This window comes from Callospermophilus lateralis, chromosome 14, assembly GCF_048772815.1.
Source record: "Callospermophilus lateralis isolate mCalLat2 chromosome 14, mCalLat2.hap1, whole genome shotgun sequence".
In the NCBI taxonomy this organism is placed as follows: Eukaryota; Metazoa; Chordata; class Mammalia; order Rodentia; family Sciuridae; genus Callospermophilus; species Callospermophilus lateralis.
This window is the reverse complement of record NC_135318.1, coordinates 49,825,670-49,846,461: the sequence shown is the minus strand read 5'-3', so window position 1 is coordinate 49,846,461 and position 20,792 is coordinate 49,825,670. Positions and strand designations below refer to the sequence as shown.

Genomic DNA, 20,792 nt, shown 5'->3' with positions numbered 1-20,792 from the left:
ATATTATACTGTTAGTACCTCAGGAGAGAAGCTCAGCGGAGGATTTGGGGCTTCTGGGAGCATGCCAGGATTTTTGCGTGATTCTTTTTTAAATTTTTTTTCTTTTTTTTTTTTGTTGAGAGAGAGAGAGAGAGAGAGAGAGAGAGAGAGAGAGAGAGAGAGAGAGAGAGAGAGAGAATTTTTTTAATATTTATTTTTCAGTTTTCGGTGGACACAACATCTTTATTTTATTTTTATGTGGTACTGAGGATCCAACCCAGCGCCCCGCACATGCCAGGCGAGCGCAATACCGCTTGAGCCACATCCCCAGCCCTTTTACGCGATTCTTGATCCCTAGCGGCTCCTGTAGTGTTCCTAGTAACCGCGCCCCTAGTAACCGCCCACCCCAAGCCAGGAGCCGCTGGGTTGCTAGAGGCCAAGCCAGCTTACCCGCCCCGGGCCAGCGCTGGCGCTCAGGCTTCGGAGGCGGGGTGATGGCCTCCGTCTCCCACCGAGACGCGAGGGTAGCGGCCTCCAGTTTCCACATGCCGGTAAATCCCAACACCGGAGCGCGGGTCGCCCAGTACGAACGTGAAGACCCCCTAGAGGCCTTGGCGGCAGCGGCGGCGGCTCTGGAGGAAGACGAGGAGGAGAAGGTGTTGCGGGCCACGCGGGCGTCGGTAATTCGGGGCGGGACGTGAGCCGGGACTGGGCGCGGGCTTGAAGGCTGGTCCACGTCCCTGCCCAGCAAGGAGGCGCTGGAAACGCTGTGCCCAATGCAGACCTCTACCTGATGATCCTGGCCCACCATCATCTCCTTTCTCCCATGAAAATTGCTTAAATTCAAGGCATTGAAACATTTTAAAACTTTACTAAAGAGATTGCTGTAAAAATTTATTAGGGAGCATTTTTATAACTATTTCTAGAGAATACAAAATCAGAACTTTACTCCCTTCTTTCCAGCATCTGTTAGGACTGTATATTTCCTTTCTTCTTTAACTTGAAGAAAACTATCCTCTAATGGATAATCCATAAAAACACGTGAATCACTTTGCTGTCAGGAGCGTGTCTTATCATCTTAAGACGTGGTTTTAGCAGATTTTAACATACTACATAAGAGGTGAGTGCTAAAAAAAAAAAAAAAAAAAAAAAAACATGCAGAGTTCAGTGTCTAGATGAGACACAGATATGTATATAGATAAGCATCCAGACAAGCAAGTAACTGAGATCCCAGTGCATCCAGGGGGTCAGGGGGTCTGAATGGTAGAGTGAGACAGCTTTTTCACAGATCAATTTTCAGTGTCAGATGTCTCCTGAACACCTGTCCAGCAGATGGAGGATAGAGTCGGCCATCTGTTATAGTCACTTAGAGATGGAAACCTTGATTTTAAATCAGCAGTCTGCACATATAAACTTCCTTATACCCAGTTAAGATTTCTTAATGCCATATGTCCAAAGCAGCTCAAATACAAAATATTATGGTCTAGGGCTAGTAGGAATTACTAGGTGTTTTGACATTTTAATAATAATAATAATAATAATTATTATTATTATTATTATTATTATTATTATTGGTTTTGGTACTGGAGATTGAACTCAGGGGTGCTTTACCACTGAGCTACATTACCCAGTCCCTTGTATTTTTTAATTTGAGACAGATTCTGGCTGAGTTGCTGGCTAACAACTTGAGACTCAAACTTGAGACTCTCCTGCCTCAGCTTTCCTAGTCCCTGGGATTGCAAGCCTGCACCATTGCATCCAGCTTGAAATACTAATATCTTTATACTAAAACTATTCATGAGAAAACCTGTGGCAACATCTTTTATGGCCAATATTTCACCAATAGACAGACACCTCAAGGTTATCCAGAATGAGGCAGATTGAAAACATGAGCATGAATCAGGATTAGAGTCCTACTAGAACCAGTTTCAATTATTCACAATTGACAGTAGATAATAAAAGACGCAAAATGATGGAATAGCCCCTTGCTAGGTGATATTATAACATTGTTCCTTAGCCCTCAGTGTTCCTATCTGTAAAAGAACTATAATAATTGTCTCTCAGCTGTTAATGAAGAGCAAATATATATACAACAGCTGCCAATGGGACTGTCATTTGAAAAACTCCTTTGAAGATTAAGTTCTACTTTGGTTTTCTGTGGTAGAAGTTAGTCATTTCTGCAAAGCAGAAGCAAGGAGACTGGTCAGGAGTCTATTGGGTGCCAGGGACAGTGGATTGAACTTAGAATCCAGTGGTGATGGCAAGAAGTGGACAGATTTCTCTAGAAAAGACATACTGCTGGATTGCATGTGAAGTCAAGGAACAGAAATCAAGAATGCTCATCCCCAAGTTTCCAGTTTGAACAGCTGCATCAAATGTAATGCCATTAGCTGAATTGGGGACAACTGTAGAAGGAATATGTTTAAGGGCTGGGTAGAATCAAGGTTTCAGTTTTTTTTTTTTAATATTTATTCTTAAGTTTTAGGTGGACACAATATCTTCATTTTACATTTATGTGGTGCTGAGGATCGAACCCAGTGCCTCGTACATGCTAGGCAAGCACACTACCACTGAGCCACAATACCAGCCCCAAGGTTTCAGTTTTTGATATGATAAATTTGAGATGCCTCTGGAACTACCAAATGGAAATGTATAGGAAGAAGATGGGTTTATGAAACTGAAGTCCTATGGGCTCTGGGCTGGAGATTTATATCTGGGAGTTTTCAGCATTTCCAAAACAATGAAAATGGATCACAGATCACTTAGGGAGAGAGTGTAGAAAAGGGTCCTAGTATAGAGCTCTTAGAAGCCTCAACATTTAACAGCCAGAAAAAATAGGCAAGAGATTAAGGAGCCACCAAAGTGGTAGGAGGAATGACAAGAAGCTGCAAGGTTCATAGTCATTGTTTTTAATGATGAGGGAGGTGTCACCTGCTGCATTTTATCCTTGAAATATGAAGGAATGAGAAAAGGGTCCCAAAAGGAAGCTTTGTAGATGGGGACAATGAGGGAGCTTCCCTTTGATGGTTTCTGTATTCCTAAAGTAAAATGGTTAGGAGGGCAGATGAGGGAAAGGGAAAAGGGAAAGGTAAACAGAACTTAATTGTTGGGAAGTGGGAGCCATCTTCTAGAAGAGATATGGGATGCTGGGCAGGTGAAGTGTTCATGAGACGTTGTTTGGAACATTCTTTTTTTTTTTAGTACTAGGGATTGACCCCTGGAGCACTTTACCATTGAGCTACATCCTCAGCCGTTTTTTTTGTTTTGAGACAGGATCTTATAAGTTGCCCAGGCTGGCCTCCAACTTGAGATCCTCCTGCCTCAGCTTCCTGATTTGCTGAAATTATAGGGATTTGCCACCATGCCTGGCTTGTCTTTTTTTTGTTGTTGTTAAGTTACATTTCAGTTATGACAATAATACATGAATACTTTCTCCTTTTAAAATACCACCTGTTAGTTGGGTGCAGTGGTACACACACGTTCATAGTCCTAGCACTGTGGAAACTAAGGCAGGAGGATTGCTTGAACCCAGGAGTTCAAGGCCAGCCTGGGCAACATTGTGAGACCCTATCTCTTTAAAAAAAATACCAAATCAAATATTACATATGAGGCTTAGTCCCTTATAACACTTCTCCCCGGCAAAAAGAAAATCTGGATACCCACCAACTCTCCTGAATAGGAGGGAGAGAGTGTAGAGAAGACCACTGTTTTGAAATTTTATGTATTCTATTCTTCTGTACTTTTTTCTGTCTTGTATATAATATTTTAACAGATGGTAGCATATTACAAATATAGACATAAAATACAGATAGATATAAAGTTCTACAACTTGCTTTTTTTCTTTTTCATTTATTGGGGATTTACCCATGTTAATACATGTAGGTCTGCCTCATTTCTTACAAATTCTTTCCAATGAAAAACATTTCTGAATAAAAATTTCAGAATTGCCAGTGAAACTTTATAGACTGCAATACAAATAGTTCCTTATGCATGCTGACACTAAGGAAAGAACAGGTGCTGGAAAAGGTCATTATCTAAGTGGGTCAAGCCAATCTCAGGAAGATTATCCTCTAATCCAGGGGCAGCATTTGCAACATTCCACAAAAAGTGGAACAATTAAAGGGAAAGGAAGAAAAATGTCTGTGACCTGTGTTATTTAACATACCAAATGTTTCTGGGTGGAGACAATTAAAGATGAAATTAGAATTGGAAATAATTTCTTAGCCATTCATCTGTTTTAGGTAAAACACTGAGATCTCTGTCTGAAAAGTTCTAGCTAGTATTAACAGTATTAAACTGAAAATGGAACACATACTGTGCCAAAGTCACTTGTAGTCTCAGTAGAATTATCAGACCTGCCACAGTCTCTTCAAAAGCTTCTCTTTTTCAAATAATTCTTCCAGGTCAAAGTAAATTTGACCCATTTTGTGTAAACAATTGAAATAAGATCTTCTTTTAAGAGATATTCTCAAAGGATGAATGGTACCACATGGATGCTTTCGCCTAAAAATAGTTTCTTTGGAATAATTTCCCTGTTTTAATTATAGTTTTTGCAACTTAGGTCTTTTCCTTAATACTCGTAGAATGAAGACAGCTCTCCATAGTAGCCAGAAGGGACGGATTTTTTTTCTTTGTTGGAAACTTCTTTTTTGTTTGTTACTGTGCATTCACTTGTTCAACAAATATTTATGGACACTTGTTAACCAGATACTTTTCTAGACACTGGGAGCACCAGAGTAAACAAAGCAGACAGACTCTTGCCTTCGCTATGCTTGTTTTCTGGTAGGGGCAGGCTATGTAGAATATCAGTTGTTGAATACTTCTGGGAAAAATAAAGCAGAGGAGGGCTGACAGTGAGTGGGGGAAGAATTGTCATTTCATATAGGGCAATCAGTCAAGACTTGTTGAGAAGATGGCATTTGAGTGCAGACCTCAAGGGATGAGCAAGTGGGCTCTGCAGATTTCTGGATGAAATCGTGAGGAGAGGGAATAAGTGCAAAGGCCCTGAGGTAATTCTTCCAGCTGCAAACTACATTCAGCTGGAATAACAAGGCACACATACAAACAGCAAAACATATTAGAGAATTCTCTTAATTGATTTGTATGACATATATTAAGTAGTTTTTTGATTGTGGACCTGTTGGTAACAAATTTCTGCATATAAGTTCTACTGAAGAAAACTTGTTTTCTTTCATTTGTTTTTTCTAAGTTACCTCCAAGTGGTACAACACTGGCCTCTTGTTTTTAGTTCACAAAAAAATAAAAACAAAAACAAAAATCTCCACATCCATTAATTTTTTTCAATTTTCCTGTCAGGAAAGCCTAAACAGATATTTTCCAGGGTCTTATCAGATTGAATCTGTAACTTTCTATAGCAAATATATTTTATTCATTTGAGTGTTCCAGGCAGTAGGTCAAATTTAAAAGCACGGTTGACAAGCCTTTATTCATAGTATCATGAATAATTTCAACTCTTTCTTGATTGGGAACATGTTAAAATTTTTTATTTGTGGAAAAATGAGATTTTAGCTCTTTAGTTGCTTCATTTAAAAGAACTAAAAAATATGTGAAAGGAGTGAGGCTTGACTTGTATGTAGAATATATACAAACACATATTTCTCCTTCTGTTCTCAGTCCCAAAGATTCTGTCACTGATAGGAGTTCCTGCTGTTGCTGTCCACAGGAACAGTGTGCTAAGAATGCCCTCCATCCACTCCTAAGTCCTCTTTCCTCTCTCGTGAGGTCTTGTCCCAGCTGGCTCCTTGATAAACCACTGAGAACTTTGTCCCTGACCCCACTGACTCCCATTGCCTCCTCCATTCCCCTGCCTTCTCCCCACTGGCGCACCATAGAGCTACACTGCAGGAGCACAGCTCAAGGGGCAGCATTAGTTCTGGTGGTTTGGCTGTGTTCCTTTTCTTCTCAGTTGTTAAAACAACTCAGGAGGCTCCTTATAGAAACGCTTTGTAAAGGATGGTTTGGTCCTGTCCTAATACTATGAATGCAGTGAGTCAAAAACCTTTAGTTGGCTGATCAGAGAACCATCCATTATAAAATGGTTAAATAACTTATTTTCTTGTAGTTTGGTCTCAGTTTCTCTCATGTTTGGTTTTGTTTTCTCTGTTTGATTGTTTTTGGTGTTGGGGATTTAATCAAGGAGCACTTTTACCACTGAGCCACATTCTACCTCTTTTTGTTTTCAAGTCTGAGACAGGGTCTCAGTTGCTCAGGGCCTTTCTAAATTGCCAGAGGCTGTTTGTGGCTCCGTGGTAGAGCCCTTGCCTAGCATGTGTGAGGCCCTGGGTTCGATTCTCAGCACCACATACAAATAAATAAAATAAAGGTCCCATCAATAACTTAAAAAAAAATATGTGTGTGTGTGTGTGTGTCATTAGGGGAAATATGGGGAAAAAATTAAGGGAAAATGTAAATATTCAAAAGTAACTTATAATCTAATTGGAAGCAACATTTGGATCAGTATCAACTTAATTTGCTTTTAATTCCAAACGTCATATAACAGGTTTTTCCCTCCCTAACAGGCTGATTTTAACACCAACTTTTCTGGGGTGGATGAACATATGAACTATGAGGACATAGTGCACTTTTCTGATGTTTACTACTCTAATGAAGAGTATTTCAGGAAACTAGAAGAGCTGAAGGCAGCCCACATAGAAACTATGGCAAAATTAGAGAAAATGTATCAAGATAAATTAAATTTAAAGGAAGTTCAGCCACCGATCATCAAGGAAGATGTTCCTAGTATTTCTTCCAGGTAAATATGTGCCTAATGTCATTTGTGGACTATAAAATAAAATTTATGCTTAAAAGTGGGGAATAAATTATTTCTTAATTCAGAATATTTACTCTCAAATATTCTTTTGTAGTCTTGGGCCTGGTGTGTGGCTCAGCGGTAGAATGCTTGCCTAGTACATGTGAGGCACTCAGTTTGATCCTCAGCACCACATAAAAACAAAGTATTGTGTCTATCTACAACTTTAAAAAAAAAATTATGTGTTCTTTTTGTACTCTCAATGATGGTAGAAGGAATTTTATTATTTATTCATTTATTTTTAATTTTAATTTTTTTTTTTTTTGTGGTGCTGGTGATCAAACTCAGGGCCTTGCTTCTACTAGTCAAAGTGCTCTACCACTGAGCCACATCCCTATCCCTGGGGTGGGGTTTTATTCAAAATCTCTAATGACTTATCAGTTTCTAGGTGATCTCTTGCTTTGAGAGACAATTGGTGGTCATTTGTTTTTTTTTCTCTTGGACTTATCACCCACAGACCTGTAGACATGTTTCAAAATATTTAGGCTGTCCCATTTTAAATTATGAACATTAAGAGTTAATTTTAAAAAACTTTGTAACATATAGATTAACATAAGATCTTAAAAGATTCAATACAAAAGGCTGGGGTTGTGGCTCAGCAGTAGAGTGCTCACCTAGCACATGTGAGGCCCTGGCTTCTATCCTGAACACCACGTATAAATAAATGAAATAAAGGTTTTATGTCCACCTACAACTAAAAAAAATACTTAAAAAAAAAAGATAGAATACAAAGAGTTCAAGAGTAGGGGATGTGAATCTTTAATGTTTTCAAAATCGTCTTTTTTTTTTTTTAATATCAGGGATTGAATCCAGGGACTCTTAACCACTGAGCACATCCCCAACCCTTTTTATTTTTTATTTTGAGACAGAATCCTGCTAAATTACTAAGGCCTTGCTATGTTGCTGAGGCTAGCTTTGAACCTACAATCCTCCTGTCTCAGTGTCTGAGTTGCTGGGATTATAGGCAAGCACCACCATACCCAGCTCATCTGTAATTTCAAGACCCATTTCTCCTGTGAATTCTCTTGCTTTGAAACTTAAGACCAGTCTCTGAACTCACCCAGTTGATCAATGCTGATTGCACATTTCCTGTGTGCCAGACTATGCCTGGGCACAAGTCAAAACAAGGATGACCTCAAGGAGATCAAAGAACCAAAATTGCATTACAATATGATATAGCAGAGTGTTACATAAATGAGGGAAGAAGCAGTTGATCATACCAGGGTATTGGAGAGATGCAGCAAGAATTTTCCACAAAAGAAAGTGTTATACCTGAGTTCAATCTTAAAGGACCAGTAAGAGATTCAGCAGATGCAGGAAGTAGGGAATGGCCTTCTAGGCAGTAGAAAGCATGTGTGCAAAGGTATGGTGGCATAAGAAATCATGATGTACGTGAGGAATTTTATGCAATTGGATGTGGTTTAAGAATGGTGACTGGAGGTAGGGAGTGGTAACAGGTCAGACTGGAAAGGTAAACAGGGACCAGTCCTGAAGGGCTTTATGATCTAGACTTTGTAGCAATGAGAAATCATTGAAAAGTTTCAAACGGGGGGAGTGATGTGATCAGAGGTATGTTTTAATATGATGACTTTGAAAAACATATGGAGAATTTAATAGAAGTTAGATACAAGGTGACTTTTTTACACTCTTGTAAAGTGAGAGCGTGAACTAGATAATTTATAGGCATGTCTCAGTTGTGTTCTAAATAGAAATGATAATTTTCACAAGCCCTGTCCAGCCTTTCTCTTATAGCTAATTATACCCTGATCTTAGAAAATATATACCTCTATTTTAATATTTGGTCATATACCAAATTGAAACTATACCCAAATTATTATTCTCACTTAGCTTTATATCAGAAAAGAACTCCTATCAACATGTTCCATTAATGACAGCACTTTCAGAGCCTGACTTAGGCCGGTCCTCCTCCTTGCATACTTCTTCCTCTGAAGAGGATATGCCCAATCTAGAAAAATACACAATGATGAACTATGCTAAGGATCTCATCAACAACATGTGGACAGACTTTCATGTTAAAGATTATATTCAGTATGAAGATACTGACTTTCAGGCAAATGAAAAAACAAAGAAGAAACCAAAAGAATGGGTGCCCAGGATTACAATACCTGCTCCTTTTCAGATGATGATTAGAGAACAGAAGAAAAAAGAAGAGGCCATGAAATCTAAACCAAATATTGAAACGGTACATCAGCTGCTCAAAAAACAAGAAGAAGATTTAGAGTGTAAGAAGAAATTCCGAGCCACTCCAGTTCCTGTGTGTGTCCTTCTCCCCCTTTACCATGATATGGTCAAACAAAAAGAAGAACGAAGGAGGTCTAGGAAGGAGAAAAACAAAGAAGCTCTTCTGAACTCACAAAAGCCATTTAAGTTTATTGCAAGAGAAGAACAGAAGCAAGCAGCCCAGGAAAAGCAGCTGAAAGACTTTTTTAGATCTAAAAAGAAATCAAATTCATTTAAAGCTAGACCCATACCTCGTTCTACTTATGATTCAAATACCAGTGACAAGTTAAAAGAAGAAGAACATTATAGAAACATGAAGATACAGCCGAGATCCCAAGAACTTTTACAGAATTCATCCCCTATGCCAACTTTCAGGCATTCTAAGGGTCCTGGACAGGCTGGAAAGTCAAGGTATAAACACAAAGCCAGGTACCCGACTCATGATGTTGAAGACCTTCCTGAGAAATATAAAACAGGCTTCCCGGGACACAAGGATTCAAAACTCTTAACTGGCAGTAAACCATCTGATCTTCGTACATCCTCAAGTGCATCTGCTAAAAGAGAACCTCTTTTGACAGACATTAGAGCAGATGAAGAAAATTTGAAAGAAACACATTGGCCTTATCAGTCTCCAAGACACAAGTCACCAGTAAGAAGTACAAGTGCAAAGATCATGCCTTGTAACTGCAACCCTCCAGCACCCACAGTATCTTCCAGAGGAAGGGAACAAGCCATAAGGTAAATAACTAGGACTTGCTATTGACTGACTCATGTTTGCTAAAGTAGTGTATGCAGCTCTGTTGATTTTATGTTGGTGAATTTGCAAATATTAAGAAATTATTGTAAGATATTTTACTACATAATTTAGGGTGTTTTACTAAGGATGTTGCTCTAAGAATGTATTTTTAATTTTATGAATCTTTGGGTATAGAAATGGTTATAGTCAGCCTTGATTGGATTTCCAGTTTCACAAATCAGAGCCTTCTCAAAAGGTTGTCTTTTTTTCAGCCTTTGAAATATCCCTTGTTAAATTTTTGCTAAACAGCTTTCTCCTTGGCTTAAAGTGAATTAAGCCTTAGTTTGTTGCCCTCAGGAGATCACTTGAGGAAAAGAAAATGTTGGAAGAAGAGAGAAATCGGATCCTAACTAAGCAGAAGCAAAGAATCAAAGAATTGCAGAAACTCCTGACAACCCGGGCTAAGGCTTATGACTCACATCAAAGTTTAGCTCAAGTTTTTAAGTCCAAAGTAAAATATCTCAGGTATTATGAAAGAATCCTGAACTCCAGAACATTGGTTTCCAAACTTTCTTTTTTCTTAATCAGTGGCTATCAGATTGAGAGTGGTAATAGTATTTTAAGTTATGAATTTAAATTATAACTAGTTACTTATACTCAAAATGCATACATGAGTGTGCACTTAGACACATAGAAACACATACCTTGTGGTGAGAACCAATATACACAACTCCATGGTAAGAACCATAAAGCTATGTTGATGAACAAAAACATTTTCTGTGTGGCCTTAATTAATAGCTATGATCTTATGTCAGCATAAGATCATAGTTATTAACTATCCTTTTTTTTTGAGTGTGTATATGTGTGTATGTATATGTGTACATATAATATATGCACATATAATACATGCATATATTATTATATGCATGTATTATATGTGCATATATATACATTATTATATGCATGTGTTATATGTGCATATATTATATATATATATACACATATTATTTATTTTTTGTGTGTGTGCGTGTATGCACAAATACTAGGGATCAAACCTAGGGTCTTGTGCATGCTAACCACAAGTTCTACCATTAAGCTATATCCTCAACCTTCTGTATATTATTTTTGATTGCACAGTACAATATTGAGAAATTCTTAATGCTCATAGATAAAACTCTTTTCTTTTTTTTTTTTCATCTTTCATACATTTGATTCAAGTGAGTTATGCATTTCCATTTTTACCCCAAATACAAATTGCAGAATCACATCAGTTACACATTCACAATGTTTACATAATGCCATATTAGTGACTGCATAGATAAAACTCTTTTCTTAATAGCTTGCCATATATTAGATTGAACCCAAGGCCCTGCTCATGCTAAGCATGTGCTTCTACCACTGAGCTACATCCCCAGCTCAGAATACTTTCTTAGTAAACAGATGTCAAGTAGTTTTGTTCTCAGTTATGCACAAAATCTGATAGCACAAATTAAAAACATTGTAGAAAATTGACATCTTTTATGCTATGCATTTTTAACATGTGTGTTGAATTAGTGGTATATATTCATTTTGATAGTTTCAATATAAAAAATACAACTCCTTCATAGAACAATAGAATTCTGCAGTACAGAGTTTGAAAGCCAGTGTTCTGGATGTTGTACATAAAAATGTTCACGTTTAAGTAGGAAAATATCCCTCCCAAATCTGGGTAAGTAATAATGATTTATTAATTTTTATAGGAGCCCAAAATGCATATATTTGTTTTTGGTGATGAATATTCCTTTATAATATAACATTAATCCTCTGATACAGGGAGTTTAATTTGTTGAACTTAAGCAAAAAAAAAGTAAAACAACTTAGAAATATACTATTTACCTATAGAGAGTAAACTGGCTTTTTCATAACACCAACTTGTATATATTAGCATAATTATCGTTTTAAAGGTAATTATTTCCTTTAATCCATGGAATCTCATTATCTTGGTTGCTTTAATATATCTTACATAGAGAAAAACTATATACTTTAATTCTTTATATAGGATCTTGTCCAAAGAGTAAGTATACTTACTGTAAATGTATGTGTTTTGGTTCTTATTCTTCCGTATGTTATATTCCCATGTACCCCATTTCTCCCTTGACTTGCTCCCATTTAATTAATTTTGCCACTAAACTTTAGGAGATCTCATTTAGGAGATACAGTAAGCATGAAGTCTTATTTTCAGAAGAACTATTTTGAGAGAAGACACCTATTTTAATATTTTTTTGGTTTTGTACACTTATAAATAAGAGGACATTCATTCATCTGTTCAGGTCAATTTGAAGCCCCTTAGTAGTATGTTATGTTTTGAAGATTTTGGAAATCAAAGCACCAGGACTGTTCCCAGGGTGATAAAATATGTACTCTCAAAACCTAGGATTTTTATTCTACATTCCATGAGAATTTATCAGTTTAGAAAAGGAATTGACGTAAACTGCTAATAGCTTCTTTTGTCCTCTAAGCTAAATGTTATATGTGCAAGTTTTTTTAAAATGACCTTTTAAAAATTTCATTCATTTTATTTGATTTTAGAAAGAGTGAAAAGGAAAGAATGAGAGAATACCGACAAGAAATAGAAGAAAGAGAAGAAAAATTAAAAAAGAGGCCACTACTGTTTGAAAGAGTTGCTCAGGTTGTGTTTATTGGAATGTAAGAGCTATTGTCAGCCTCTTTGTTTTGTTTTAATATCTTTAGCTCCCAAGTTTACAGTCAGTTTTTCATATATGTTATGATTCTTGAGACATATTATTGTTTTTGTGATGGCTTCATCAAATCATCCACAGAAATAATGTTGCTTAAATTCTAAGCTTTGAATTTTGTTGATGAGGCACATAAGCTTGACAAAGAACCTGTTGCTAATCCAGTTCTCAAACTGTTAGTTTCACAACCTGTTTTTAATGGCCAGTCTTTTTTAAGCCAACGTGGTCAGATATTAAGTTGAAGCTTCATGATATAACTGGACATCTTTGAAGAATTAAAAAATCAAACAAAATGGCTAACTGAATCAGATTTATTTCTGCCAATTTTTAAAAAATAAATGTATAATTTAGTCTTATCTATAATTACTAAAAGGGCTTCCTTTTTATAGGAAAAACAAACTGGTCTAATGGACAGTGGGTCCTGATTTTTCTAAATTTTCAGTTTTATAATTTGTTCCTTCAGAGAGGTTTATCAGTTTCAGGTCATCTTCTCCTATATCCCTCTAAGTGAAGCATTTGTATGGGTCACATTGCTTAACAATAGACAAAATCACTGGAGATTACTGGTGTTGATCTGTGAATTCCAAGCTGTTACATTGGACAGTAGATAATTAGCACACTGACAGATGAGCATAGTTACAAGACTATACTTGATTCTTGTCAGTGACTCACTCAGGACAATGGACATGTGTTGTGGGTGAATCTCCACAGTACAGTCTCTCAAAGTTATGTAATCCTGGATATAATTTTATATAATGCCTTTTATTTTAAGGAATATATTTTTTTGTCTCAGTTAAAAAATCAGTTTTAAGCTGTTCTATATTATGTAGTATAAAGCAGTTAATTGACTTTTTGATTCAAAAAGTTTTATCTCCAGCTCTAAACTGCAAATTTTTATTTTCACTGCTTTGACAGAAATCTCTACTTAGATTTTCTGTATACATCTTACCTTTATCTTCCTCTGCAATGAGATCTTCCTGTTGATTTTTCTCCTTTGGTTGAGGGTATAATTCAGGTGACTGACAACTACTTCTCCTTTTGGTTGAGGATCACTAACGTATCTGTCAAATTTTTTTCCTAAGTAATTTGCCCTGTTAGATGCCAGGTGAACTACCTGAATTATTATAACAATGACTTGATTAAGCTGGATACAGTGGTGCATGCCTATAGTCCTGGCTACTCAGGAGGCTGAAGCAGGAGTATGGTTTTCGCCCAGGATTTTGAGCCTGGTGGGCAAGATAGTGAGACCCCTATCTCTTGGAATTTTTTTTTTTCCCCTTTTGGTCTTTCTGCTTTGCCCTTTTTTTTTTTTTTTTGCCATTCATTATGTCTTCTCCTTGTCATTCCCATTTTCCTGCCAAAATGTTAACCCTGGGTAGGCCATTAATAACCTTTGATAACAGTGGCAGTCATCCATTTTCACTGATTCTATGCTATAAGGTAAGTCTTCCCATATTGTAGATGAAGAAGCTTACATTCAAAGAAGGTAAGTAAACTCATTAAGTTTATAGTTAGTAAAACTGAGGTTGGAACCCAAGTTGACCTACTTCTAAACACTTAACTCTAAGCTGTCCTGCTTTGTCCCAGAAGATCACAACTCTTAGCATGATATACAGAATCCTCTGTGATCCTTTTTTATCTCCTTAATCTATTTCCTGCTGTGTTCTTCCCATCCGTCTTCTTTCTCCATGTACCCCTTTATTTTTGGGCTATTTCAGACTATGCTACTACTTCCAAACTTGAAGTCTGTATTCATACTGTATTCTAAACATCCTTAGAGTCTCTATCTTTACCTAACTCCTACTCCTTCAAGTCTTAACATGCAGTCACTTTTTGCATTATTGCCCCAGGTTGGGTTGAGTGCCCTTTTCTTTGTGTTCTTTCACTAGCCTATGCACCCATCTGTCATAGCACTTGCCACAGTTTGGAAAATATCTATTTGCATGATGGTCTCTCTTCCCTTCTAGCTAATTCATTTTAATGGTATTGGCCAAATCTTTGTATTCCCAGCACTTAGCACCTAAAATACTTTCTGGCAGAGTGGAGATGTTTGTAAGCATGTGTTGAACCCAAACTGAACAATTATTATCAAATTGGCCAGACATTGTTACCTTACATTTTTTCTCACTGGGGTTACCCTGGGCTGAGGGCACTACTCTGTTGTATTGGTGATGAGTCTCAGTATTAATAAACAGTTTTGTCATGTTGTGAATTCCCACTGTTTCTATGCACCAGAGAAAATGTGGCAAAATAAATGGTTATATAAAATTAAACAAAAAAAATTGTAAATGTTGAAAACACAGGTTAGTTTCACAGCTAATATTTCTTTTCCCACTTTTGGCCCTCACAGATTTTGTTCCTTCACTCAAAACCCTTTTCTCTCCCCATACTCTCCTTACTTCCCATAAGTGCTTGTTACAAAATAAGTATTTGGAAATTGTTAAATAAATGAAAGAATTACTACAAACTAAACTTATGATGATAGAAAAATATTTTTCCCTTTGAACTAGGACACTGATTATAGACATACTTTCACCATCACATATTATTATTTTGGTTCCTGGAAGAAATAAAGGCAATCCTTTTCAGCAGAGTTTTGGTGTTTTTTTTTTTGTTTTGTTTTGTTTTGTTTTGTTTTGTTTAATATTTACTTTTTTTAGTTGCAGTTGAACATAATACCTTTATTTTATTTATTTATTTTTATGTGGTGCTAAGGATCAAACCCAAGGCCTCGAATGTGCTAGGCGACTCTACCGCCGAGCCACAACCCCAGCCCTTTTTTGTTGTTGTTGTTGTTTGGACCAGGGATTGAACTCAGGAACACTTGGCCACTGAGCCACATCATCACTGAGTTGCTTAGTACCTCACTTTTTCTGATGCTAGCTTTGAACTCTCGATCCTCCTGCCTCAGCCTCCTGAGCTGCTGGGATTACAGGCATGTGCCACCGTGCCTGGCTTTGTTTTGTTTTGTTTGTACCAAGGATTGAACCCAGAGGACCTGAACCACAGAGCTACATCCTGAAGGCATTTTATTTTTTATTTTGAGACAGGGTCTTAGTGAGTTGCTTAGGGCCTCACTAAATTGCTGAGGCTGACTTTGAATTCAAGATCCTCCTGTCTCAGCTTCCCAAGTTAAGGGATAACAGGCATGTGCCTTAGCAGAGTTTTTTATAATAAAATAGTTATTTTATTATCTGAACTCTTTATTTCATTGTCTTTACAGTTCTTTTGCATGATGAGATGCTGGGGAAAATACTTGTTCCAATTACAAATAATTAAACATTGTTTATCTTGAAGTAAATTATTAAAAGATAATTAATTCTATACTGAATCAACATTATTTTCAATTAGTTAACACAAATTATTACTTTCTTACAGTCTATTTTGCTGTGACTATTGCTGCTAATTAACAGATATTTAATAAATTCACTTGCAGCTTTATGCACTGCCCATTTAAAAGAGAGAATTGTAGTCTTCCTGCTGTTGAGTTATCCCCTAGCAGAATGTGCCCATGATTCATTATAGACCAAACCATGTGTTCTGTTTCTTGGAAATCATAGGATTTATTAGTTGAGTAGATATTAAGTTGAATTTTAAACCAAATTCCGATGAAGTATTCCTAGCATTGACTTTGGTTAGTGTCATTACATTTAGTTTGCTTAAATCAGAATATACTGTTCTTAATGTGTCCAGAGTTAGGTTTGGGGTTTCTTTATTGTCTCCCATCATCTTTAGTGCATAGTTCTCATTTCTCACTTTGCCCTGTCTTTTAGTTCACCAATGTTTGTCTGTTGGTATTCACAGCCTCCAAATGCGTTTTCACTTCTTTTTAAAAAACTGTTCTTATTCACAGATGCATTTTAACCTCATTTGAATTCTTCTTTTTTAGTTTCCCAGAATATCAGAAAGTGCACTGGTGATACTTATATCCATTGTAATTAGTCTTTGCTATTTGTTTTCACTTGTGGAATACTAAACTCCATAAAGTCCCTGAGTTAGGCAACTATCTGACAACTGACTTGCTGGCATCAGGCTTTGAGCCACCTTTATTTTTTTAATTAATCAAATTATTGGTACCAAGGATCAAACCCAGGGGGATTTACTCCCATCAGCCCTTTTTAATATTTTATTTAGAAACAGGGTCTTTGTGAGTTAGGACCTCACTTAGTTGCTGAGGCTGGCTTTAAACTGTGATCCTTCTGCCTCAGCTTCCTGAGCCACCAGGAGTGGCACCACCACATCCAGCTTGGGCCAAAACCAGTATATACCACTACCATGAAGAGAAAGCAGCGTAATAGAGTGGAAAAGACTCAGAAAAAGGTCAAGAGATTTAGCTCTGCCACTCACTAGCCTTGTTAACTTAAGCCATTTAACCTCTGCTGGAGTGAGGTCTTGGTTTTCTTCATGTCTTTTTCTTTTCTTCTTCCCTGTTAATATTTTTAAGTTTTTTTTTTTTCCTCCCTACTAGGGATTGATCCCAAGGGCTGCATCCCTATTTCCCGTATTTATTTATTTATTTATTCACTCATTTATTCATTCATTCATTCATTCATTCAGTGGTACTGGGGATCAAACCTAGGGCCTTGCACATGCTAAGCAAATGCTCTACCTCTGAGCCACATTCCCAGCCCTTCATTTTTTTTTGAGACAAAGTCTCATTAGTTTGCATAGGACCTTGCTAAGTTGAACCTACAGTCTTTCTGCTATCCTATCCTATCCTAGTCACTTTGCTGTAGGTGGAGGTCCAGAGAGCAGTTCTGGGCCCTATACTAGTTCAGATCCATTCATAAGAGCTAAAAGTAAATCAAAGCTAAGGAACTAATGTGAACACTGTCACTTTGCAGCTCCATAGAGCCTGTGACCTCAAGAACTGTGATGACTTTCAACTTGTAGCAACTAGGAGACATCACAATTCCAACAGATTTCCAAGTTTGGATATTCCAGAGATTTGAACCCAGTTTTAAATCCATGTTCTTTTTACTACTATCCCTTGCTTCTTCCACAGAGTAGAGATAACCGTACTGATGATTTTATTTTCTTTGATGTATTTAGGTATGGATTATAAAGAGTTAGCATATAAAATAGAAGAGCCCTCTAATAACTATCACATAAACTTATTTCTTACTGATTTTTTCCAGGTTTCTTTATATACAGTTATAAAAGTATGTGAAACAAATTCAGTGTAAAGAATAATTACAGATCGACAGTCTTGTGACTACACCCCAGGTTAACCAATAGAGCATTCCAGCTCTCCAGAAACCACTGGTGTGCTCCTTCTAGACACAACCCTCTAGCTCTCCCTTGAGGCAGCCCCATTCTAACTTTCAAGATGAACATTTCCTTGTTTTTTTTTTTTTTTTTGCAGTTTTACCACCTATGTTTCTATCCCCAAACAACATAGTTTACTTTTGCTGTTTCTGAACTTTTAGGTAAATGAATCATAATAAATGTTTTGTGTTTTCCTTCTTTTGCTCAGTATTATATTTTGAGATCTATTCATGCTGTGGAAGATAGGTATAGTTCATTCATTTTCATTGCTTTGTGATTAGACATAACTTATCAATCTATCCAGGCATTAACAGATATTGGGCTGTTTACAATTTCAGGTTATTACAGACGGTATCATCCTGAACATTCTTCTACATATATGCCTCTTGGGGCATAAGTATAGGAGTTTCTTTGGATATATACCTAGAAGTATAATTGCTGGTCATATAAAACACATATTTCGATCACCTGTTATTGATGAACTTAATTTTCACTGGAGCTTCTAACCCATACATTTTTAGTGGAAATTTAAAGTCTGTTCTCATCTAAAAAGGTTTGTCTTTCCTATAGAAAAATGCAAGAATGGCAGCAGAAAAGCATTATTCTAACACCCTAAAAGCACTAGGAATATCTGATGAGTTTGTTTCAAAGAAAGGCCAAAGTGGAAAAGTATTTGAAAAGTTCGACAATCAAGAGATGAAAAGTTCCACTGAAGATAAAGAAAGGTAACATATGTAAGATGTCTGAACAGTTTACCTTTGAAAAATTCTTACTACAGGAAAGCATACACTTCTCTGTTTTAAAAATCTTTTACCTAAGGGAATACATGTGAACTGTTGTAAAACATACTGATATTTTACAATGTTTGATACAATCAAAATATTACATGATGATAAAGTATTTTGTTATTAAAACAGAATAACTTAGATTTTTGACTAATATAAATAATGAAAATAATAGCATGTTTTCAAATGAATTTTTAAAGAGTCACTCAAGTTTTGAAATAAATTAGTTCTCAAAGGAATATTTATAAAATTTTAAAGTTGACACTTTCGTAGAATTTTTCTTTTCTTTCTTTTTTTTTTTTTTTTGGTACTGGGGATTGAACCCAGGGGCATCTCGTGCATGGGGTACTTAACCACTGAGCCACATCCTCAGCCCTTTTTGTTTGTTATTTTGAAACAGAGTCTCACTGTGTTGCTTAGGGTATCACCAAATTGCTGAGGCTGGCTTTGAACTTGTGCTCCTCCTGCCTCAGCCTCCCTAGCCTCTGGGATTACAGGCATACACCACCTCACCTGGTTTAGAATTCTCTTGATAATATATTGGAACTCATACACTTGAGGAAGACTGGCTACACTGCAAAGGGTTTGTATTCCTATAAACCAACTCATTTTTCCTTTGAAAGATTGATAAATTTCTTCCTCTAGCTTTAATGAAGAAGAAAAAGTAGAAGAGAGACAGAATGAAAAAGAAAATTATTTTATTGATACCAGCAGCCAGGATTCTTGCAAGGAAGAAAACGAAAATGGTGAAGAAAGTGCAGAAGAAAATTCTGTCGAAGAACAAAACTGAATCAGCAAGATCTTCCCTCTGTGCCCTTGTGATTGTTTGTGACATCAGAATGTCAGCAGCTGCACTTGTGATGTTGAGAACATCTGTGGGACACCTTTGATAGTGCAGGGCTGTTGAACAAAGCCTGAAAAGGCTGAATCCATCTGAGTGGTGATAATTTGGTCAATTAGAGTAAGGCTTTGCCTATTTAGATTTTTAAAATTGCTACTTATGGTCTGTTTGCAACTACGATCTTGTATTTTTAAGAAGTATTTGGGGGAAAAAAAAGGTTTGAGAATCACAGATGTTACAAATTGATTAGTTATAAAAATATACATTATTATAATTGGTGGGAAAAATGGCTTAGTATTGAGAGCAAAGGAAAGTATTGGCCCTTGATGATTTAATTAAAAAAATTTCTAGAAAGCATGAATCAATAAAGATTTTGATTAATTATACTATTTGCCCATTCTTTTTATATGCAATACATTTAGATCCTCAAACAAAATAGATCCTCAAACTTGTTTTGCTAGGTGTTTTAAATGTTTTTAACCATTTTAAAAATATAAATAAAATATAGATAAAATATCTATAATAAAATATAGATAAAATATTTGCAAATTTACATTCATTTCTGCACTGATAATTTACTGTTAAATTATCTATACCATCACCACTTTTTATTTTTACCCCTAGTTTTTAGTCTTTTTTTTTTTTTCCCCCCTGGTGCTAGGGATTGAACCCAGGGGCATCTCCTGTATGCTAAGCACACCACTGAGGTACACTCCTAAATCCCGCCCCCCCCCTTTTTTTTTATTGGGGATTGAACTCAGGGACACTCAACCACTGAGCCACATCTCCAGCCCTATTGTGTATTTTTTTTAGAGACAGGGTCTCACCATTGCTGAGGCTGGCTTTGAACTTCCGATCCTACTGCCTCAGCCTCCCAAGCCGCTGAGATTACAGGTGTGTACCACCATGCCTGGCTCCAAATTATTTTTGATATGTAAAATATTAGAAAAGCCTGTACACTGATCATTTTATACTCTGTATTATTACAGATGGAAATAATCCACGAGTTATAATCTTAGACGTAGATATAATCCTTGTTATATATATACTGAACTCATGCATAATAATTTAGGAAGAATTCACATTTAACTTTTTAATACTAGACTCATTTGTGCTTAACTCTTCATATACTATTATAAACTCCCTGTATCTGTGCATGATGTTAATTTGATTTTATTAATCATTTTTAGTCTTTAAGCAAATTTTTTTGTAAAAATTCAAACCAATCATAAAATTGCTATAAGGTAAAATGTTTACTTTTCTAAAAACAACCAGTATCCCTTAAAAAGGATAAACTAATAAAGGTACACATAATAATGTTTTCCAACCCAATTTATGCTTTAGGAAATAAGATGATCTTATTCAACCAGGGGCAAAT

At 36.4% G+C, this 20,792-nt stretch overlaps 1 protein-coding gene across 5 annotated transcripts; it reads left to right on the top strand.

Annotated features, from left to right (window-relative positions):
• The first annotated feature begins 402 nt into the window (after positions 1 to 402).
• Positions 403 to 19,800, top strand: Fam161a (FAM161 centrosomal protein A). 5 transcript variants are annotated; one of them, XM_076833192.1, is made up of 7 exons: positions 403 to 635; positions 6,519 to 6,751; positions 8,657 to 9,787; positions 10,143 to 10,310; positions 12,354 to 12,453; positions 18,359 to 18,513; positions 19,219 to 19,800. In XM_076833192.1, the coding sequence occupies exons 1-7, from the start codon at positions 474 to 476 to the stop codon at positions 19,361 to 19,363; spliced, it is 2,094 nt and encodes a 697-aa protein (XP_076689307.1). In that variant the 5' UTR covers positions 403 to 473; the 3' UTR covers positions 19,364 to 19,800. The 5 variants fall into 5 exon arrangements, with proteins under 5 accessions (XP_076689307.1, XP_076689306.1, XP_076689308.1 ...); XM_076833191.1 differs by having other exon boundaries at positions 403 to 659; XM_076833194.1 differs by lacking the exon at positions 403 to 635 and adding an exon at positions 1,002 to 1,099.
• The last annotated feature ends 992 nt before the right edge of the window (positions 19,801 to 20,792 follow it).